This window comes from Lipotes vexillifer, unplaced genomic scaffold (genome assembly GCF_000442215.2).
Source record: "Lipotes vexillifer unplaced genomic scaffold, Lipotes_vexillifer_v1.1 scaffold1252, whole genome shotgun sequence".
NCBI classification, from domain to species: Eukaryota; Metazoa; Chordata; class Mammalia; order Artiodactyla; family Lipotidae; genus Lipotes; species Lipotes vexillifer.
The window spans coordinates 92-16,141 of record NW_006771619.1 but is presented as its reverse complement, the minus strand read 5'-3'; the positions used below and the strand labels follow the sequence as shown (position 1 = coordinate 16,141).

The window sequence follows — 16,050 nt, the reverse complement described above, 5'->3', positions numbered from 1 at the left end:
AGAATCTGTGATACTCCTGGAGTGTACCACTTTACACAGACACAGACACAGACACACACTCACATATATTAAAAAACCAACAGGAATTCATGAACTGTCCTGACTAAAGACAGAATACCCATTAGTCAGTGGGTGGCCAGTAAACATGAGAATATACTCAGCCACATTACAGGAAAAAAAGGAAGAAGAAAATGACACTATTTAATAGTACAAGATACTATTTTTCATCTATCAGAGGGTCAAAAATTCAAAAAGTCAGTAATGCTCAGTGAAGGAGAATATAAGGAATCTGGCACTATTACATTCTGTTTTGGAGAACATAATTTGATGTCACCTTTTTGGAGGGTAAGTTGGTAATGTCTTTTTAAAAAAAATAATTTATTGTTTTAGTTTTGTCTGCGTTGGGTCTTAGTTGCAGCACACAGGATCTTTGCTGCGGCAAGCAGGATCTTTTTGTTGCTGCGCAGGCTCTTCACTGTGGCACATGGGCTTCTGTCCATTGTGGTGTGTTGATTTCTCTCTCTCGTTGTGGAGCACAGGCTCCAGAGCGCATGGGCTCTGTAGTTTGTGGCACATGGGCTCTCTAGTTCAGGTGTGCGGGCTCAGTAGTTGTTGCATGCAGGCTCAGTAGCTGTGGTGTGTGGGATTAGTTGCCTGGTGGCATATGGGATCTTAGTTCCCCAACCAAGGATCGAACCTATGACCCATGCATTGGAAGGTGAATTCTTTACCACTGGACCACCGGGGAAGTCCCTGTAATGTCTTTTTTTTTTTTTTTTTTTTTTTTTTGCGGTACACGGGCCTCTCACTGCTGTGGCCTCTCCCACTGCGGAGCACAGGCTCCGGACATGCAGGCTCAGAGCCCATGGCTCATGGGCCTAGCGGCTCCACGGCATGTGGGATCCCCCTGGACTGGGGCACGAACCCATGTCTCCTGCATTGGCAGGCAGACTCTCAACCACTGCTCCACCAGGGAAGGCCCTGTAATGTCTATTTTTAAATGCTTAAATGATCAAGCACATTCCAAGTTTATCCTATTAGATATGCTTACAAAAATACACCATGATACACATAAATAAGAATGTTCATGGTAACATCATAATAACAAAAAAGGGGGCGGGGACAGGACTAGATGAATAACCTAAATGTCCATCACCAGGAGAAAGATTAAATACGTTGTGGTACACATCAATAAAGTGGATACAGCCATTCAAAAGACTGTGGTAGAGAAAAAACAAGGTGCAAAACAGTATATCCCACTGACAGTATTTAAAGGATACAAACATACAAGTATATGCATGATCTTTTTTTCTTCTGAGAGGACACAGAAAAAGTTAATAGTGGCTACTTATGGGGAAGTGGGGACAGAGGGAAACTTAATTTTCTACCTGATCTTTCTACATTATTTAAATTTGTCATTTCTAGGTATTACTGTAATGTTAGTAAACAAGTACGTTACATAATCTCTTAATCAATTAAAAGTCTGTGGGGATAATATCTAATGCAGTAACCTTACAACAAAGCTACTAAGTTGTGCCAAAACACTATAGCTCAGTTTTGAATCATATTTCTGGTTACTCTGTGTAATGGGTGTGTACACAAAGACAAGACTCCTGCGAAGGACAACTGGTTTACTATCTGCAACAGGGATCCCCCACACTGAGCTGGATGAGCAGGCAGAGAATTCAGAAAGCAACCAGGCGTGCTGCCCCTCAGAAAGGCAAAATTAAAAGAAACCTAGCTTAGCCTGGAAGGCACTATTCCCAAGGGCCGAAATATGCTTCATTTACAGGGAGTTTCCCCTTCCCCTTTTGAATTTCAATCTGAGCATGACATCAAGTGAGGCTGAGACTAGAGGGACACCAATGACACTAACCTAAATCAAAACTCTATAAAAAGGTGTAGTAAAATGCATGAAAACCAGATCTGAGCAATGGCACTCTAGAATCCATATGCAGTACCAACGGAAAAAGGAGAGTGGAAAGGATGCAAAGTAAAATGTTACTTCTCTATTATGTCTTTTTCCTCCTGCTGTTGCTCTGTATATCAGATCTACACTAGACTGACTTCAGTGTTGACAAGCTAGGCAATATTTCTAAACTAGAGAACAAATACTAAATGCTTAGTATTTCCAATTTTAAGTCTAATTATACAAATGGTTAATAAGGATGCTATGGGGCTTCTTATCGCTAGGTTTAAGGCCGCCTTTCATCCTCCTCGTAAATCCTCTAGAAAACGAGCCCCAACCTTGGATTTATTATCAGTGAGAGTAACACAAATGTCAGATGCTAAATAATTCAGGTCCTGTCCACTATGAAAGTGTTGTTTTACTTACAGCCTTAGGAGCCACATATCCACCAGGTGCCATGCCTATCCCCGTTGAGAGTTCAAATAGGTCATTCAGACCACTGCTGACCACAGCAGGAGTAGGTGAAGGAGCAAAGGTTGCAGGCACTGATGATGGGATGAAGGACTGTCCCACCTGCAGGGAATAAAAGGGAAGGGGAGCAGGGAGATCAGGAAGAACTGGTTAATAGTCCTTAAAATGTTGCTATATATTTTAATAGTATTGATAAATCAATAAGAACACACCATAATTACAATATTCTTAGGCGTTTAATTCGTATATTCTTTGTCCTTCAAATCATCATGGTTATTTTTTCATCATTGAAAAGATACACACACTCTTTAGAAGTTCTATCAAGAGAGTAATCAGTAGGATCAGGAACATAGTGATCCAAAGTTTTTTATGTTTGTTTCCAATTTTAGCTTCCATGATTCTGTGCAAAAGGCCTATAGGTATCCTAATGAAGGGGGAATCTGTTTCTATAGAAAGAAGGAGAAGCATCCAACTTAGACAGCAGTTCCATTTCCACTTGGGCCCAGGCAAGTCTTATTTCCCCATTTAGGCATAAATATCTAGTAGGAAACTCTCCTGGGGGAGATGGATACTCACACCCCCCTAACTCACGTACGAGGAGAGTCTCACTCTGAGTCCAGCTGACGCTCAAGCTCTTTCTAGACGACAGAAAAGAGTATTCTCTCGTCAAGATGGGAGGTTTCATTTCCTTTAGCCCTTTAATGTCAGGAAGACAAAGAACTCTGTAGACACCAGAGCGCCAATCCCTAAAGAGATCCCTACACCACATGTGGTGTATGGTCCCAAAGATTCCAAGTAACCCTACGCTACTTTCTACTCTTCATACACTGCTACAGAGGTTCTGGTGTACAGGGCTAGATAGCAGCAGTGGCTGGTCTGAGAACGTGTGCATAGGAAAGGCATCAAACAGGGGGCAGTGCATCCCATGGTGAAAAAAACCGATGGCACTTACTGCCGGACTTCCTCCAATGCCCCCGCCAAGGTCACTGCCAAGCTGAAAGAGAGAAAGGAGAGAGAGGAGAGAAAGGTAGAGTTCATTTAGCTAAGTACTAGATGCCCATACAGAATCTGTAAATTGCTCTACCAAGTTGCGGGGAATACATGCTATTCAACTTGACTCCCAAAGCCTAAAGAAATTCTAGATTGCAAAGAAATATAACCTAGGGGAACTGAGTAGGTGAAGTGATGGTGTGTGGGAGTTTTGAGAAAACGTGGAAAGAAGATGGAGCTGGGACATCTCAGGGATGTTTCAGATCCAATCTTTCCACTGGGGTACATAGGCACAAACCCAAACAGGACTTAAAGAGTTTACATATTCCAAGAAGCTATATCTCTAAGTTGTAAATGTTCTGAATATGTTTTATTTTTTCTTTAAAAGGAAATTTAAGGGGGGGGAAGAAAAACTAAAATATGTTTTGAACTACAAAACTTGCCGCCCCACTGAGCAAGTGGGAACCAAACCAGTAATGAGGTGCAATTTCAAGCTTCAAAAATTATAGCTTGAACAAGAGTGATTTTTAGAGTTTAGAACTCTCCTAAGAAAGCAAACGGCTGGGGCAGGAAGATATCCTACCTGGGTAGGAAATGCGAAGGCATGCAATTCTTCAAATCTCTCCCACAGTCAATACAGCTAAGGAGAAATGCTGTGATTTATCTGGAGTAGATCATTTAAAAGGATGCTAACTATTGGAGAGTTAGACTAATGCAATTAGCTAGGTGACAGGAAAATAATTCCACATGGTCTTACTTCTGCCTCTTTTTCCCGTCAGGGCTCTGATATAATTCACCCTGAATTCCAGGACAAAAGCATTAAAGAAGAACTGAAGCTGAAAATAGCTAGCATGAAAAAACATAAAACAGACATACCCACAACTAATGGTGCTGTTCAGAAAGCGAACAATACGCTTTTGTGTTACGATTCTCTACTGCTACTTCCCTAGTTCTCACTGTGCATCTAACATTCCCCTCTGAATCACCAAATGCCTTGTCTGCTTTACAAAACAGTTTCCTTTATTGTCTGTCATTTAGTGGTAGAAACTTGGAGAGCTCTAGGCTGTGGTTGTGTTAAAAAACAACAACAACAGTATTTGTCTTCAGGATTTGAGAAAGGGGATTTATTACCTTCTCAATGGACAGATATATAAAACTGGGTTGCCAAAATCTCAAAAATAATATATATACTGAAAAATAATGGGACTTATTTCCATCATGACAGAACAAAAACCCCAGGCGTTTCATAACTGGCATGAATAAGCATGTTCTGCACTAAGCTACAGAACACTCCAAACCTCAAAGAACCAACATTTGCAAAGTCTGGTTCCTGAAGACTATTTACTGGTTGGACGAGGGGCGAGAAATCACAGGCATACAGATAAAAAGGTCATCACAACCAAGAATTCGAGTAACTGGAAAAGAATGACAGCAAATAGAAAAGATATTACACACCTACCTCCTCCCTGTTTCTAGAATAACACACATCCATAGCATGACATCTGAAAAGCATGAGATTTCTTTTATTCAAACACACACTCACATTTGCTGGACATAAGGTACTATGGGGACTATAAAGATGCCGGGCAATGAGGGGAGAACAACAGATGAACAAGATCCAGGCTTTGCAAACTGGCAACAAAACAAAACACGAATGCAAAAACCATACAGAATATACTAAAGCAAAAAAAGAAAGTTCTGAATAGAAGAGCCTCCTTTTGGCTGAAGGATAGTGAAAAGAAGCTTCAAAGACATGGTAGTGTGAAATTATAGAATGCAAAAATGGGGGAGGTTATTTCTCAAATAGCCTGAACAAAGGTTAAGAAGTAGGAATAAAAGCATGATCAAGAAGGACGAGTAGGGAACTTCCCTGGTGGTCCAGGGGCTAAGACTCCATGCTCCCAATGCAGGGGATCCAGGTTCGATCCCTGGTTAGGGAACTAGGTCCCGCATGCCGCAACTAAGAGTTTGCATGCCGCAACTAAAGATCTTACACACCACAACTAAAAGATTCCCTCATGCCGCAACGAAGATTCCATATGCCACGACAAAGATCCCGCATGCGGCAATGAAGATCCTGTGTAGCCAAATAAATAAATAAATAAATATTAAAAAAAAAAAAAAAAAGAAGAAGAACGAGTAGTCTAATTAGACTGGAGCACAGGGTACATATGTGTTAAAAAAAAAAAGTCAAAGAAAATAAGTTTGCAAAGGCAAACTGATTATGGTAAGTCTTTAGATTACAATTCCTCCATCACAAAAACCTGGAGGTTTCTTAGAGTAAGATTCAATCTTTCTAAGATTACTAATAACTACTTCAATTGTGTTCTATTAACTATGGTTTTCAACCTTAGATACACAATGGAATAAACCACCTGCGTGTGTATAACTGTGGGGAAGAGGGGGATTTTTAGAAGTACTGATGCCCGAGTCTCAATCCCAGCCACAGTGATAACTGTTCTGAGTTGTAGCCTGGACATCAGAATTTTAAAAAGCTGCCCTAGTGATTCTAATGTACAGACAAGGTTGAAAACCACTGCCTTAGAGAATTAACTATGATCTGGAATCAGACAAGAATATATGCTCAGGAATTACTTTGGCACTAACTCCTGAACTGAAAAGGAAGCTAGAACTTAAGAAGAAAGAAAACCCCATTTATTTATTTTTAATTAATTAATTAATTTTTGGCTGCGTTGGGTCTTCGTTGTGGTACAGAGGCTTCTCATTGTGGTGGCTCCCCTTGTTGTGGAGCACGGGCTCCAGGCACACATGCTTCAGTAGTTGTGGCTCACCGGCTCTAGAGCACAGGCTCAGTAGTTGTGGCACACGGGCTTAGTTGCTCTGCGGTATGTGGGATCTTCCCAGGCCAGGGCTCGAACCTGTGTCCCCTGCATTGGCAGGAGGATTCTTAACCACTGTGCCACCAGGGAAGCCCAAGAAAAACTCTCTCTAAGGAAGGGACTGATGCAGAATGTCTCACTTGTCCTGATGCTGGTTTTGATTTAGTTTTTCGACTTTCTGATGGGCTTCCACACCCTCCCCCAGCCACTCTCCTCCCTTCTGGCCTATCTCACAACTGAAGCTTGAAAGAGACGGAATTCTTTATGGACCTCGTTGGCACTCGACGGCAAGAAAGAAAAAACACACTGGAAGAGAAACGGCAGTATTATCAAATATGCTACATTAAATAAAAGGCATTGAGAAAAGGCACTCACTAGTGGTGTTATTTCCAAAGGAAATAAAGCCCATTTATAGCCCTTACTTTCTTACATTTCATTCTTATTATACTTGAGTATTATATGAATATTATCTTAGCTGGACAGGATCTAAATGCACTCCCACCCCCTCCTCCCCACCATGCTGCTTGTCAATTTTATTCAAAAACATGTAAGAAAAACTGAAAAGTAATTCTGATACTCCTTTGTTTATATTCAGCTTATCAAATACAACTCAGCTACAACCCACAATCAAGAACTCTTCATCTTACAGAGACAGAATCCAAAGGGTGTTAGAGACATGTAGCCAGAAATATAAAGGTTCACATAACTGTGCTATGTCCAGAGAGCAAAAGGAAAGGACAATTTCAATATGTTTTCTAACTAGCAAAACTATAGCTTACTCAGACTTTATTCATCATCTTTCCTTTTGACTGAAAAGTTTCTAAGGGAGGTTATCATCTTCCTCTCTGAAAATATGACACAGGTGACAGCAGTGTTGGGCAAGAGTAACTAACAGGGAGATGTCAGCAAGGATGGGAGCCAATTCCCCAGTGAGGGCCTCTCTTATCTACAGCGACAAGCAGGATGATGCAGATATTAATCAAGGAGGATGCGGGGGAAGGCTAGAAAGCGGAAAAAACACAGCAATGTCGTTGTCATGTTGGCTTGAACTAGCCACTAACCATTTCAGTTCAGTTGCTGATGTCATCTGGAGTCAGACAAGATTCATCTGTTTGGTAATACTAATCAGGTAGGGTACAAAATCAGTCAAACTGGACTTGTAAAATTTCAGTGATATCTATTATCCAGTAAGCTGGGAGAGGTGAGTGAAAAGTGCCAGAGGCATAAGGCATGGCTTTAATCTCAATCTTAGGTGTCTAAATACTGTGTACGTTTTAAGTGTCTTTTGGAGCTGTCCATTTCCCATTAATCCCAGGACTGCCTTAATGAGACTACTATCTTCTCCATGAAGGAAATAATGTCAACTACAGACCAAATAAATCAGGATATAGGAAGATGAAGGAGAGGTGCCAATTTCAGGAAAAGAACACTTCAAATGCTGAAAGCTGAGCAGAATTTTCCTACAGGTCCATAGCTGATACCCAAGTCTAAAATTTCTGCTAGTGGTAAAGCTTCCCCAGCCCCCAACCTAAATCACATTAAATGGCACTAAGAATAACATTAACATTTCGCTACTGCCGCAGAGTGGGTGCTTTATCATGCCTGAAGTAGGGCTGAAATAGGTTCAGTTCATGTTGAACTAGGGAGATGTGTCGCTGCGCAGTTCATTCAGTAATTGGATGAAAAGTAGTGATTTCATGGTGACATTTTATGGGCTAAAGGGATTTCAGCACGGTTGCATGAGCTCTGCTGCAGAACCAGGTTGAGTCAAAAGTTTGAGAGCTGAGTCTGCATACCAAAAGGAAATACCTTCATCCAATGGCAACATGCTACAAAAGCAGAAGTACAGAGAAAGAACTCAAGACTGAGGTTCTGTAAGGGACCAAGTCTGCCTGACTCCAAGAAAAGGAAAAGTCTTGACCTGGCCACCAAGCAGACCGAAAACAAAACAACAACAACAACAACAAAAACCCCACATGGGATTTCCCTGGTGGCGGAGTGGTTAAGAATCCACCTGCCAACGCAGGGGACATGGGTTCAATCCCTGGTCCGCGAAGATCCCACATGCCACGGAACAACTAAGTGCGTGTGCCACAACTACTGAGCCTGCACTCTACAGCTGCGAGCTACAACTACTGAGCCCAAGTGCCACAACTACTGAAGCCCGCACGCCTGGAGCCCGTGCTCCGCAACAAGAGAAGCCACCGCAGTGAAAAGCCCGCGTAGCACAACGAAGAGTAGCCCCCACTCACCACAACTAGAGAAAGTCCCTGCGCAGCAACAAAGACCCAATGCAGCCAAAAATAAATAAACAAGTAAAAATAAAATTAAATGCAAAAACCCAACCCCCCCCCCCCCCCCCCCCACAAATGTTCACAATCACTGCTCTGGGTTAGCTAGCCCCTTTGAGGTCCATCTGACCAGTCTAAAATATACCTGTCTGCTTCTGAAACTGGAGCTGAGTATCTAAAGACATCCTCTTAATTAGAGGTGTAGATCTTAAGCTCACACATTTCTTTGCTCCTGTCTAGAATTATCACCTCCTCTATTTGACACTTTCCAGAACTGATTTAATTGAAGGGAGTCTAAGGAATGCTTCAGGTCATATAGCTCTGCTAGTTAGGAGTCAAAATAGAATGATGTAAAAATAGTACACAATGATTCCGATCACAAACAAAACTTATACCAAAATCCTACTGGTGTCAAAAACATCAGTCTGTGTTTTTCCTATTAGCTTTTAGATTTTAGAAGGCACACACTATCTTCTAGGTAAAAATATGGTTTTCCAGCTGTTGGGCTACAAATTTTAATTTAATCTTCAAAAAGCTATTTAGAAAAGCACCATAAAATATAACTAATCAAACTGGTGAAAAGAATCTGTAACCATGCAAAAGCTATTAGACAAACTCATGGTGAGAACAGACTTGATGTGGAATAGCATGAGTTGAGATCATACAAAATCATCAGAAGACTCCTTAACTTGAAGGGAAAAAAGTCTTACATCAACGGAAAAATAGGGAGATATAATTCCCAATCCCTGAGATGGGACAGGGAATAGAATGTGACAGAAAGTCCTTAGAATGGCCACTGTCGGTCTCTTAGGTCAGATATAACTCAATGTTCAATGCAGTAAAATTCCACAGGAGAAGCTCTGCATCCTGTCTCATTTTCCTTTGCAGTAATTACTACCTATGTACTTGTTTGTCATTCATCTCTCCTCACTAGAATGTATGTTTGTAAGGACTCGCCACAACTATATTTCCAGTACATAGAATAGAGCCTGACAAGGAATACGCACTCAAATATTTACTGAGTGAATGAATTTCCATATAAGCACCACTATGGCAGTATTATTTCTTGGGGAGACAATTTGGAAATGAACCATTTTATTGGTGAAAATTACCACAAAATGGACAGAAGGCTGACAAAATTGTTTCCCCAACTGACTTAGAGCACCATATCTGCATCAACACTGCCAACACATATGAATACAACCAATTAGGGGAAAAAATGACCCCACCCCCTCCGTTCCCACCCCAAGGGCAAAGCTCTTTCTAGAAAGGAAATGTATTGTCTGAGTGGTTTTGATTGCCAGTTTTCAGCACAAGAATGTCCTGTGCATCATTTATTTGCCTTGAAAGTACTTGCTTTATATCACAATTCACCACCAAATATATGGGACACAGGATTTTGTGGCTCTACTTGAAAGCAATCTTATTCCTTTTGCTGTGAGATAGATGTATAAACTTATCCAATCCCTCTCCTCATTCATGAATAAACTTCTAAAGTCTTTCTCAAACTTTCAAGTGCCTCCTAATGATAAGCTAGCCCAAACTCACACACAGGGCATCTGGGAGGTATAGCATGGAGAGGCCTAGGGCAAACAAGTCTTGTGTTTTATCTTAAACATTCATGCAAGTTTACATTCTAAGCTGTAATACAGTGTGTTTATACTCCTTACCATCAAGTAAGACTGACACTGCAAGATGATGAACCAGGTTTATCCTGCAGCTTCAAATGCACCCTGTACTCTGCTGTGTACTCCAGAGACTGTGTACCCTAGTCTGAGAAGGACCAAAGTTAAGTGAGACTGAATTCTATTCTGGAAAATGACAATACCAAAAACCTGGAGGAATCACAGGACAGTGGAAAAGTGCGTATAAACTTTAAAGTTTTGAAGAAGTCTGGGTTCAAAATCCTGACTCTGAGTCTTACTTGCTATGCAACCTTCAGTTTTTTTGTAAAATGGGACCCAATACCAATTACCTTGCAGACTTATTTTGAGGATTAGGAATTATAAAAGTTCTAGCACAGAGACTGGCACAGAAATAGGCACTCAGTATTTGGTAATTATTCCCAACACTGCCTGAGGCCAGCCTTCACTAAATCTATGCATTGATAAGAAGACAGTGGTTACAAAAGCCACTGAAGAATTTATCAGGCAAAATTAGGCTACAATTTACAAAACTGTCTTCACAAGACCACCAACTCTAAAACTTAAGCTCTTAAATCACAGCAACTCTTTTCCAGAGGAAGAGATATGAAGATGCAAAACTAGTATGTACAATGGATTTCCCATGGGCTAAAAAAACCCTCAAAATCATTCCTACAATAGTTAATGAGTTGAAATATCTGGAAGGTAAAAACCTGTAAGAAACAGGGTAGGAGGTTCTGGAAAACATACACTGGAGTCAGGAAAAGGCAGTTTCTCCTCTCTTCTACTCCATCCTAGCTGGGCACACTGAAGCACATATCTCTGGCAGGAAACCCTTCATCAGCACAGAGAAAGGGCACTCTGGATAGTGCTTCCTTTCTATTCTTGATGCACAACAGCACCATTTTTCTAAATAGAATAATGCACAGCACCTTGGATAAACAGAAGGCCATAATTTAGCCAAGACCTGACAGTCTGCTGACAGTCTGAAAGTAATGGCAACAAATAACTGAGATTCAATTATTACTCTAGCGATCCTCAGCGATGTCAGACTCATTAGCAGATGGTGTATCTTTATAACATGTATGCAAGATTTACATACTTGGGTGCCGGGTCACCTCTCACACTACACCAAGCCAGAAGGATCTGCACCACCGTCAGAAATGTCACACTACCCAAGATGAGCAGTTTCTTAGATTTGGTAGCAGGGGCATAAAAAGACACCTATATTGCTTCTAAAACAAAGAAACAGAAACCCCAATAACATTTAAATAGTATACTATCTTGCTCTATACATAGATCAGAGTTTCATTACCTGAATGCATTCCACATCAAGGTGACAATTAAGTTTACACTAACAGAAGGAGGAAACTATCTACACTTAGGCAAAAGAGAATACGCTAAAGGGCAAGCAAAAACGAAGGAGGAAAGTGACGAGTATGTAGGAAATCCATTTCGACTTGAGTTTTGTGATGAAGAAGCATCATTTTTAGAAATCTGGAGCTCTGCCTACATCAGTGATTTTCAAAGGTACCTGTCTCCAGAAACAAACAAACAAAACACCAAACAACGAAAAACACCATCTAAGAGTCACCTGGGAATGGTGTGCACGTGTGTGTGTGTGTGTTTTACATCATAGCAATATACCTACTTCACTCTCTTTGGTTGAAGAATCACAGCTGTTATATATGAGTCACGATTACTGATGGAAGAAGGCTGGAGCCTTCAGGTAGCTTGTGACAAATAATAAGAATGAATAAATAAATTGATAAGTATTTCCTGAATGACAGTTCTAGAAAGGTCACAATTCACTAAATCTCAAAATTTCACAAGTGCAGTGATGAAAGAGGGCAAACAAGATCTAATGGGAGGGTCACCAGGATGTGAAAATGGAAGCGTAATATTATCCTCTAGTGAATATCAAGTTTTAAAACAGAGGAACAGAAAACGGGTAGATAATCCAAAAGACAAGACAATTTTCAGTCTCCAATTATGGAACATGAGCAAGGGTGAGAAGAACCCCGGGAATGAGCAAGTAAATCTAAATCGGTCAAATTCAACTCTTGGCCAATTTCTGGTAGGCTGGATCACCTAACAGCAAATCACAACAGGAAAAATGTCCTGGGGTCAGGGGGTGAGGGTGTGGAGGGGTAGGAGGCAGAACAAAGGTAAAGTCAGAGAGTGTTTTGTAGGAGGTGCCAGAGGCTCACCAAAATATAATTCTTCTGTGGAAATCACTGCCTTGGTTTAAAGATCAATTTTTTAACATCTCTACCTAACTTCATCTGGAGCTTCATCTGGCTCAATATTCTCAGTCTTGGCTGCAAAATTAAAATAACTTCGATTTTTTTAAAAAAATACCAATGTCTAAGGTCCTGTCTCCCAGAAATTCCATTTAATTGCTCTAGGGTTGGGTCCAAACGCTGACAATATATATTTTTAAATACCAATTATGCAGCTAGAGTTGAGAACCACAAAGCCTGAAATAAAAGGTTAGTAGCTGCCACGCTTCATTAGCAGCACACCACTGACCTCTATGGGTAAGGTTCTGTTAGAAACCAGTGATAAAAGCAGCAAAAACGCTGCTGAGAGCTGTTCTGAGATGAACACCCACGTAACCTGAGTGCTACTTGCCAGACAATCACATAACTCTAATCCAGGCCATATTTTAAATGGGGACCTGGGTCAAATTCCACCACACCCAGCAACATTCTTCTTCCTAGCGAGCGAAAGACAGACCTTTAACAAAATAATTTCAAGAGTTTCTTGCCCTCTCTCAATCTGAGGCAGAGTAGGAGCCCTCTTTCCAGGAGTGTGTTTACTACTGAAGCCAAGAGAACAAGGCATCTGGATTTACCAACAGCTATTCAAACACTAAAGTGAAGTGATTCACAGTGATCACAGATACTCTATGTCTTTACTATGCAAAATGTGGTCCACAGACCTGGGTGTTTGTTAGAAATGCAGACTCCTAGGTCTCACCCCAGAGCAACAAGAATCTGTCCTGTTCAAGATCTCCAGTTGATTTATGTACACATTAGCTTGAGAAGCACTGCTGTAAGGCAACAATTCATTCAAGAAACAACACTATCTCTATAGACTAAGTAAAAACTTTGAGAACTATTTTCCTCTTTAAATTAGATAATTTATGTAAGAACAATAAAAGCATTTTAAAACTGGCATAGACTACTGCTGCCACAGAAACTCGTCTTTCACACAGCCAGATTTAGGCCTCTTCCTTGTGATGTTCTCTTAAAAGGAATCTTGGTTCTTTGAGTGATATATATTTAACTACATACAGATCCAAAGCAAAAGGAAGGGCTTTTACTCCTCATTTTGATTTCTGGGACATATTTATATCACAGAATAAGCTGAAGAAAGCTGCATGTAAACACTTTCTGGGGCTATAACACCAATTATACCATTTAAAATCCCAAAGTCAGAATAAGCTAAAATTTAGAGTTACACAGAAACATTACTAGGCCTACCTAGCAAAGGCTGTATAATATTTTGAAATCCCATTATAAAAACAATTTATCCTCCACCCCAAAGAGAATATCCTTTGCAAAAAAAGAAGATGAAAAAAGGCCCATGTGTGACTTGGGCTACTACAATCTGAGAAAGTTCTAATTGTTTTTCTATCTGATGTAAACTTGCCAGGATTCTGACACATGACTGGATTAGCTGTGTAAAATATAAGGAGAAAACTCACTAGTTTTAAGGGCCAGCAAGAGCTGATACAAAAAAGCCAAATGGAAATAACATGTTTCTTTCCCTTCCATGCTAAAGTGGGTTAAGAAACAAGATGACAGAATCCTGGGCCAGTCAACATCAAAATATAGAGCCTCTTTCTCCCCTCCATCCTTCAAACTTAATTTCTTTGTCTTCTTAGGTTCAGCAAGTCCACTATGTTGTAAACCACTAGGGAAATAAGCAGGGTTGTTAAGGCATAACTGTGAGGAGGACATAACATTTAACTTGTCAACAGAATAGGATGAGCTATTTCAGTGTTTATAAGAGATTTCTGAGAGTCTCCATGAATATTTCAATATTCATTTGTCAGTCTCCTGAGTCTATAAAGGAGGTTATACAGCAACGCAGATTATCACACGAGGAAGGTATTCAGTCAACTCTATTGATTAGAGATATGAAAATGAAAAGCAAATGCTTTTATTCCCAAGGAAGACAAAAGCAGTGCTCATTTGTGGCACCATTAGCTACAGTCCAGAGCTTGGTCAGTGTACAGACTCTGGAAGCAGTGACTTCCATTAGTAAAACACATCACCCACAAAGATATGACGGTAACCCTATCTCCTTAGGCTTTCTGTCAGCCAAAAGTAAATGTACCTGTACCAGCTGGCATAAATCCCAGACATAATACTGCTCGTAAAGTAGAAGAGAAAATGCCAGTGTATGAAGTAGAAAGTAAGGTCGTTTTGTTTATGTAATCTCTGAGAACATCTATTTTTGTATCTATGGCATTGCCTTCCAATTTCTGATGCTGGGAAATAAATCAGTTTGTTGGGCATATTTATAGTCATCAGGTCGATGAACAACTTATTTTCAAGCGTTCAGCTAAAAAAGCCCCTCTAATTCCACCACAGTTAAGTATCTAATCTGCAGGGAGCCGTGTGATGAGACCTGTTATTTTTCTGGCCTTCTCTACACAGATGGAAGGTCATCCTTAATATTTCTCATTTATCTTTTACAGCAACAGTAACTAGTTGGCTTCCAATGGTGGCACATATTCAAAGATACTCTGGACATTGGAGCCTTTTAGTATTAGAATCCTGGAAGCTAATTAAATTGGAAGTATGACAGGGTGGAGTCGGGGGAGGGGTGTGGATGGAAAAGGGGAAAAAAGAACCAATCAAGAAGTACTCCTCAACTATCAGTAAGACACATTTTAAAAAAAAACACAAATGGCTCCAATGAACCTTGTGGAATTAGACAAGGCATAAGCCAACAAAATACAAAAAAGGTAAAAGTTTGAAAGCCTCAAAATAGGATGATCACTATGAGGTCATCTGAATGATGTTCAGGTCAGAAGGGGAATTACAGGGGCTATCCAGAGTTAAGCAGCAGGGGCAATAATAAGCTCTGGAAAGGTGACTAGGTTGGTTAAACATCAAAAGTCCCATTCAGAGGCAGGACAACAAAATAATCATGTACACTTGTAGACATATCCCATACCAATGATGAACAGTATCAATTAAATCTCTAGAAAAAATAATCCTGTCCTTTATCAAAGGACATTGCTCTGCTCGTCAAGGAAAGGTCTAGTTCTAAAAAGCGGAATAATTTAAAGTTCTTCAGCATATCAAGAATTAAAAATAACCCCAGAAATTTAAAAATAAAAAGAATTTAAATAACCAAAAGAAAGAAGAAAGATGCTTACCAGACTATCTAGTCCTCCTCCCAAGAGATCCACTGCTCCCATCTGCATGGAGGATACCTGTGGCACATTGACTGGGGGACCAAGGTCAAGGTTTAAAAGATCCCCCAGAAGGTCACCTTGAGAGGGGATAACCTGAGGCTGTTCCAGGTTGGTGGCAGTGGTGGTGCCAACAGGGCTGTCACCCGCATCAGTGCTGCAAGTCACACACAGAAAGAGGGGAAAAGAGAAAAGTCAGTTTCACCTGGGACATAGTAACAAGGCAATGGGTGAAGGTCAGATATACAAAAACGGGAGGGGGGAAAAACTCTTATACTATATAACTTCATCAGTCAATCAATTTTAATTGAGCACCTACTCTATAAGGGAGCACTGTAATGAGAACTCTGGGGAAATACATCTTTCTTCTTTTTTTAAAAAAGGAAATATATTTCCTGTCCTCAAATAACTTATACTCAAACAAACAAACAAAAACACCAGCATTCATCAAACAAGTGAAAAGCACACTCAC

At 40.4% G+C, this 16,050-nt stretch overlaps 1 protein-coding gene across 2 annotated transcripts in view; it reads right to left on the bottom strand.

Moving 5' to 3' along the window:
- Window positions 1-15,731, bottom strand: part of AP2B1 (adaptor related protein complex 2 subunit beta 1) — a 58,967-nt gene extending 43,236 nt beyond the window's left edge. The window contains exons 1-3 of one of the 2 annotated variants that reach the window (XM_007447040.1): window positions 15,543-15,731; window positions 3,333-3,374; window positions 2,336-2,482 (exon numbers count right to left, since the gene is read on the bottom strand). In XM_007447040.1, coding sequence (XP_007447102.1) covers window positions 2,336-2,482; window positions 3,333-3,374; window positions 15,543-15,590 — 237 coding nt within the window. In that variant the 5' untranslated portion in view covers window positions 15,591-15,731. The remainder of the gene's footprint in view (window positions 1-2,335; window positions 2,483-3,332; window positions 3,375-15,542) is intronic. The other variant, XM_007447041.1, reaches the window with a different exon arrangement.
- Between the last annotated feature and the right edge of the window lie 319 nt (window positions 15,732-16,050).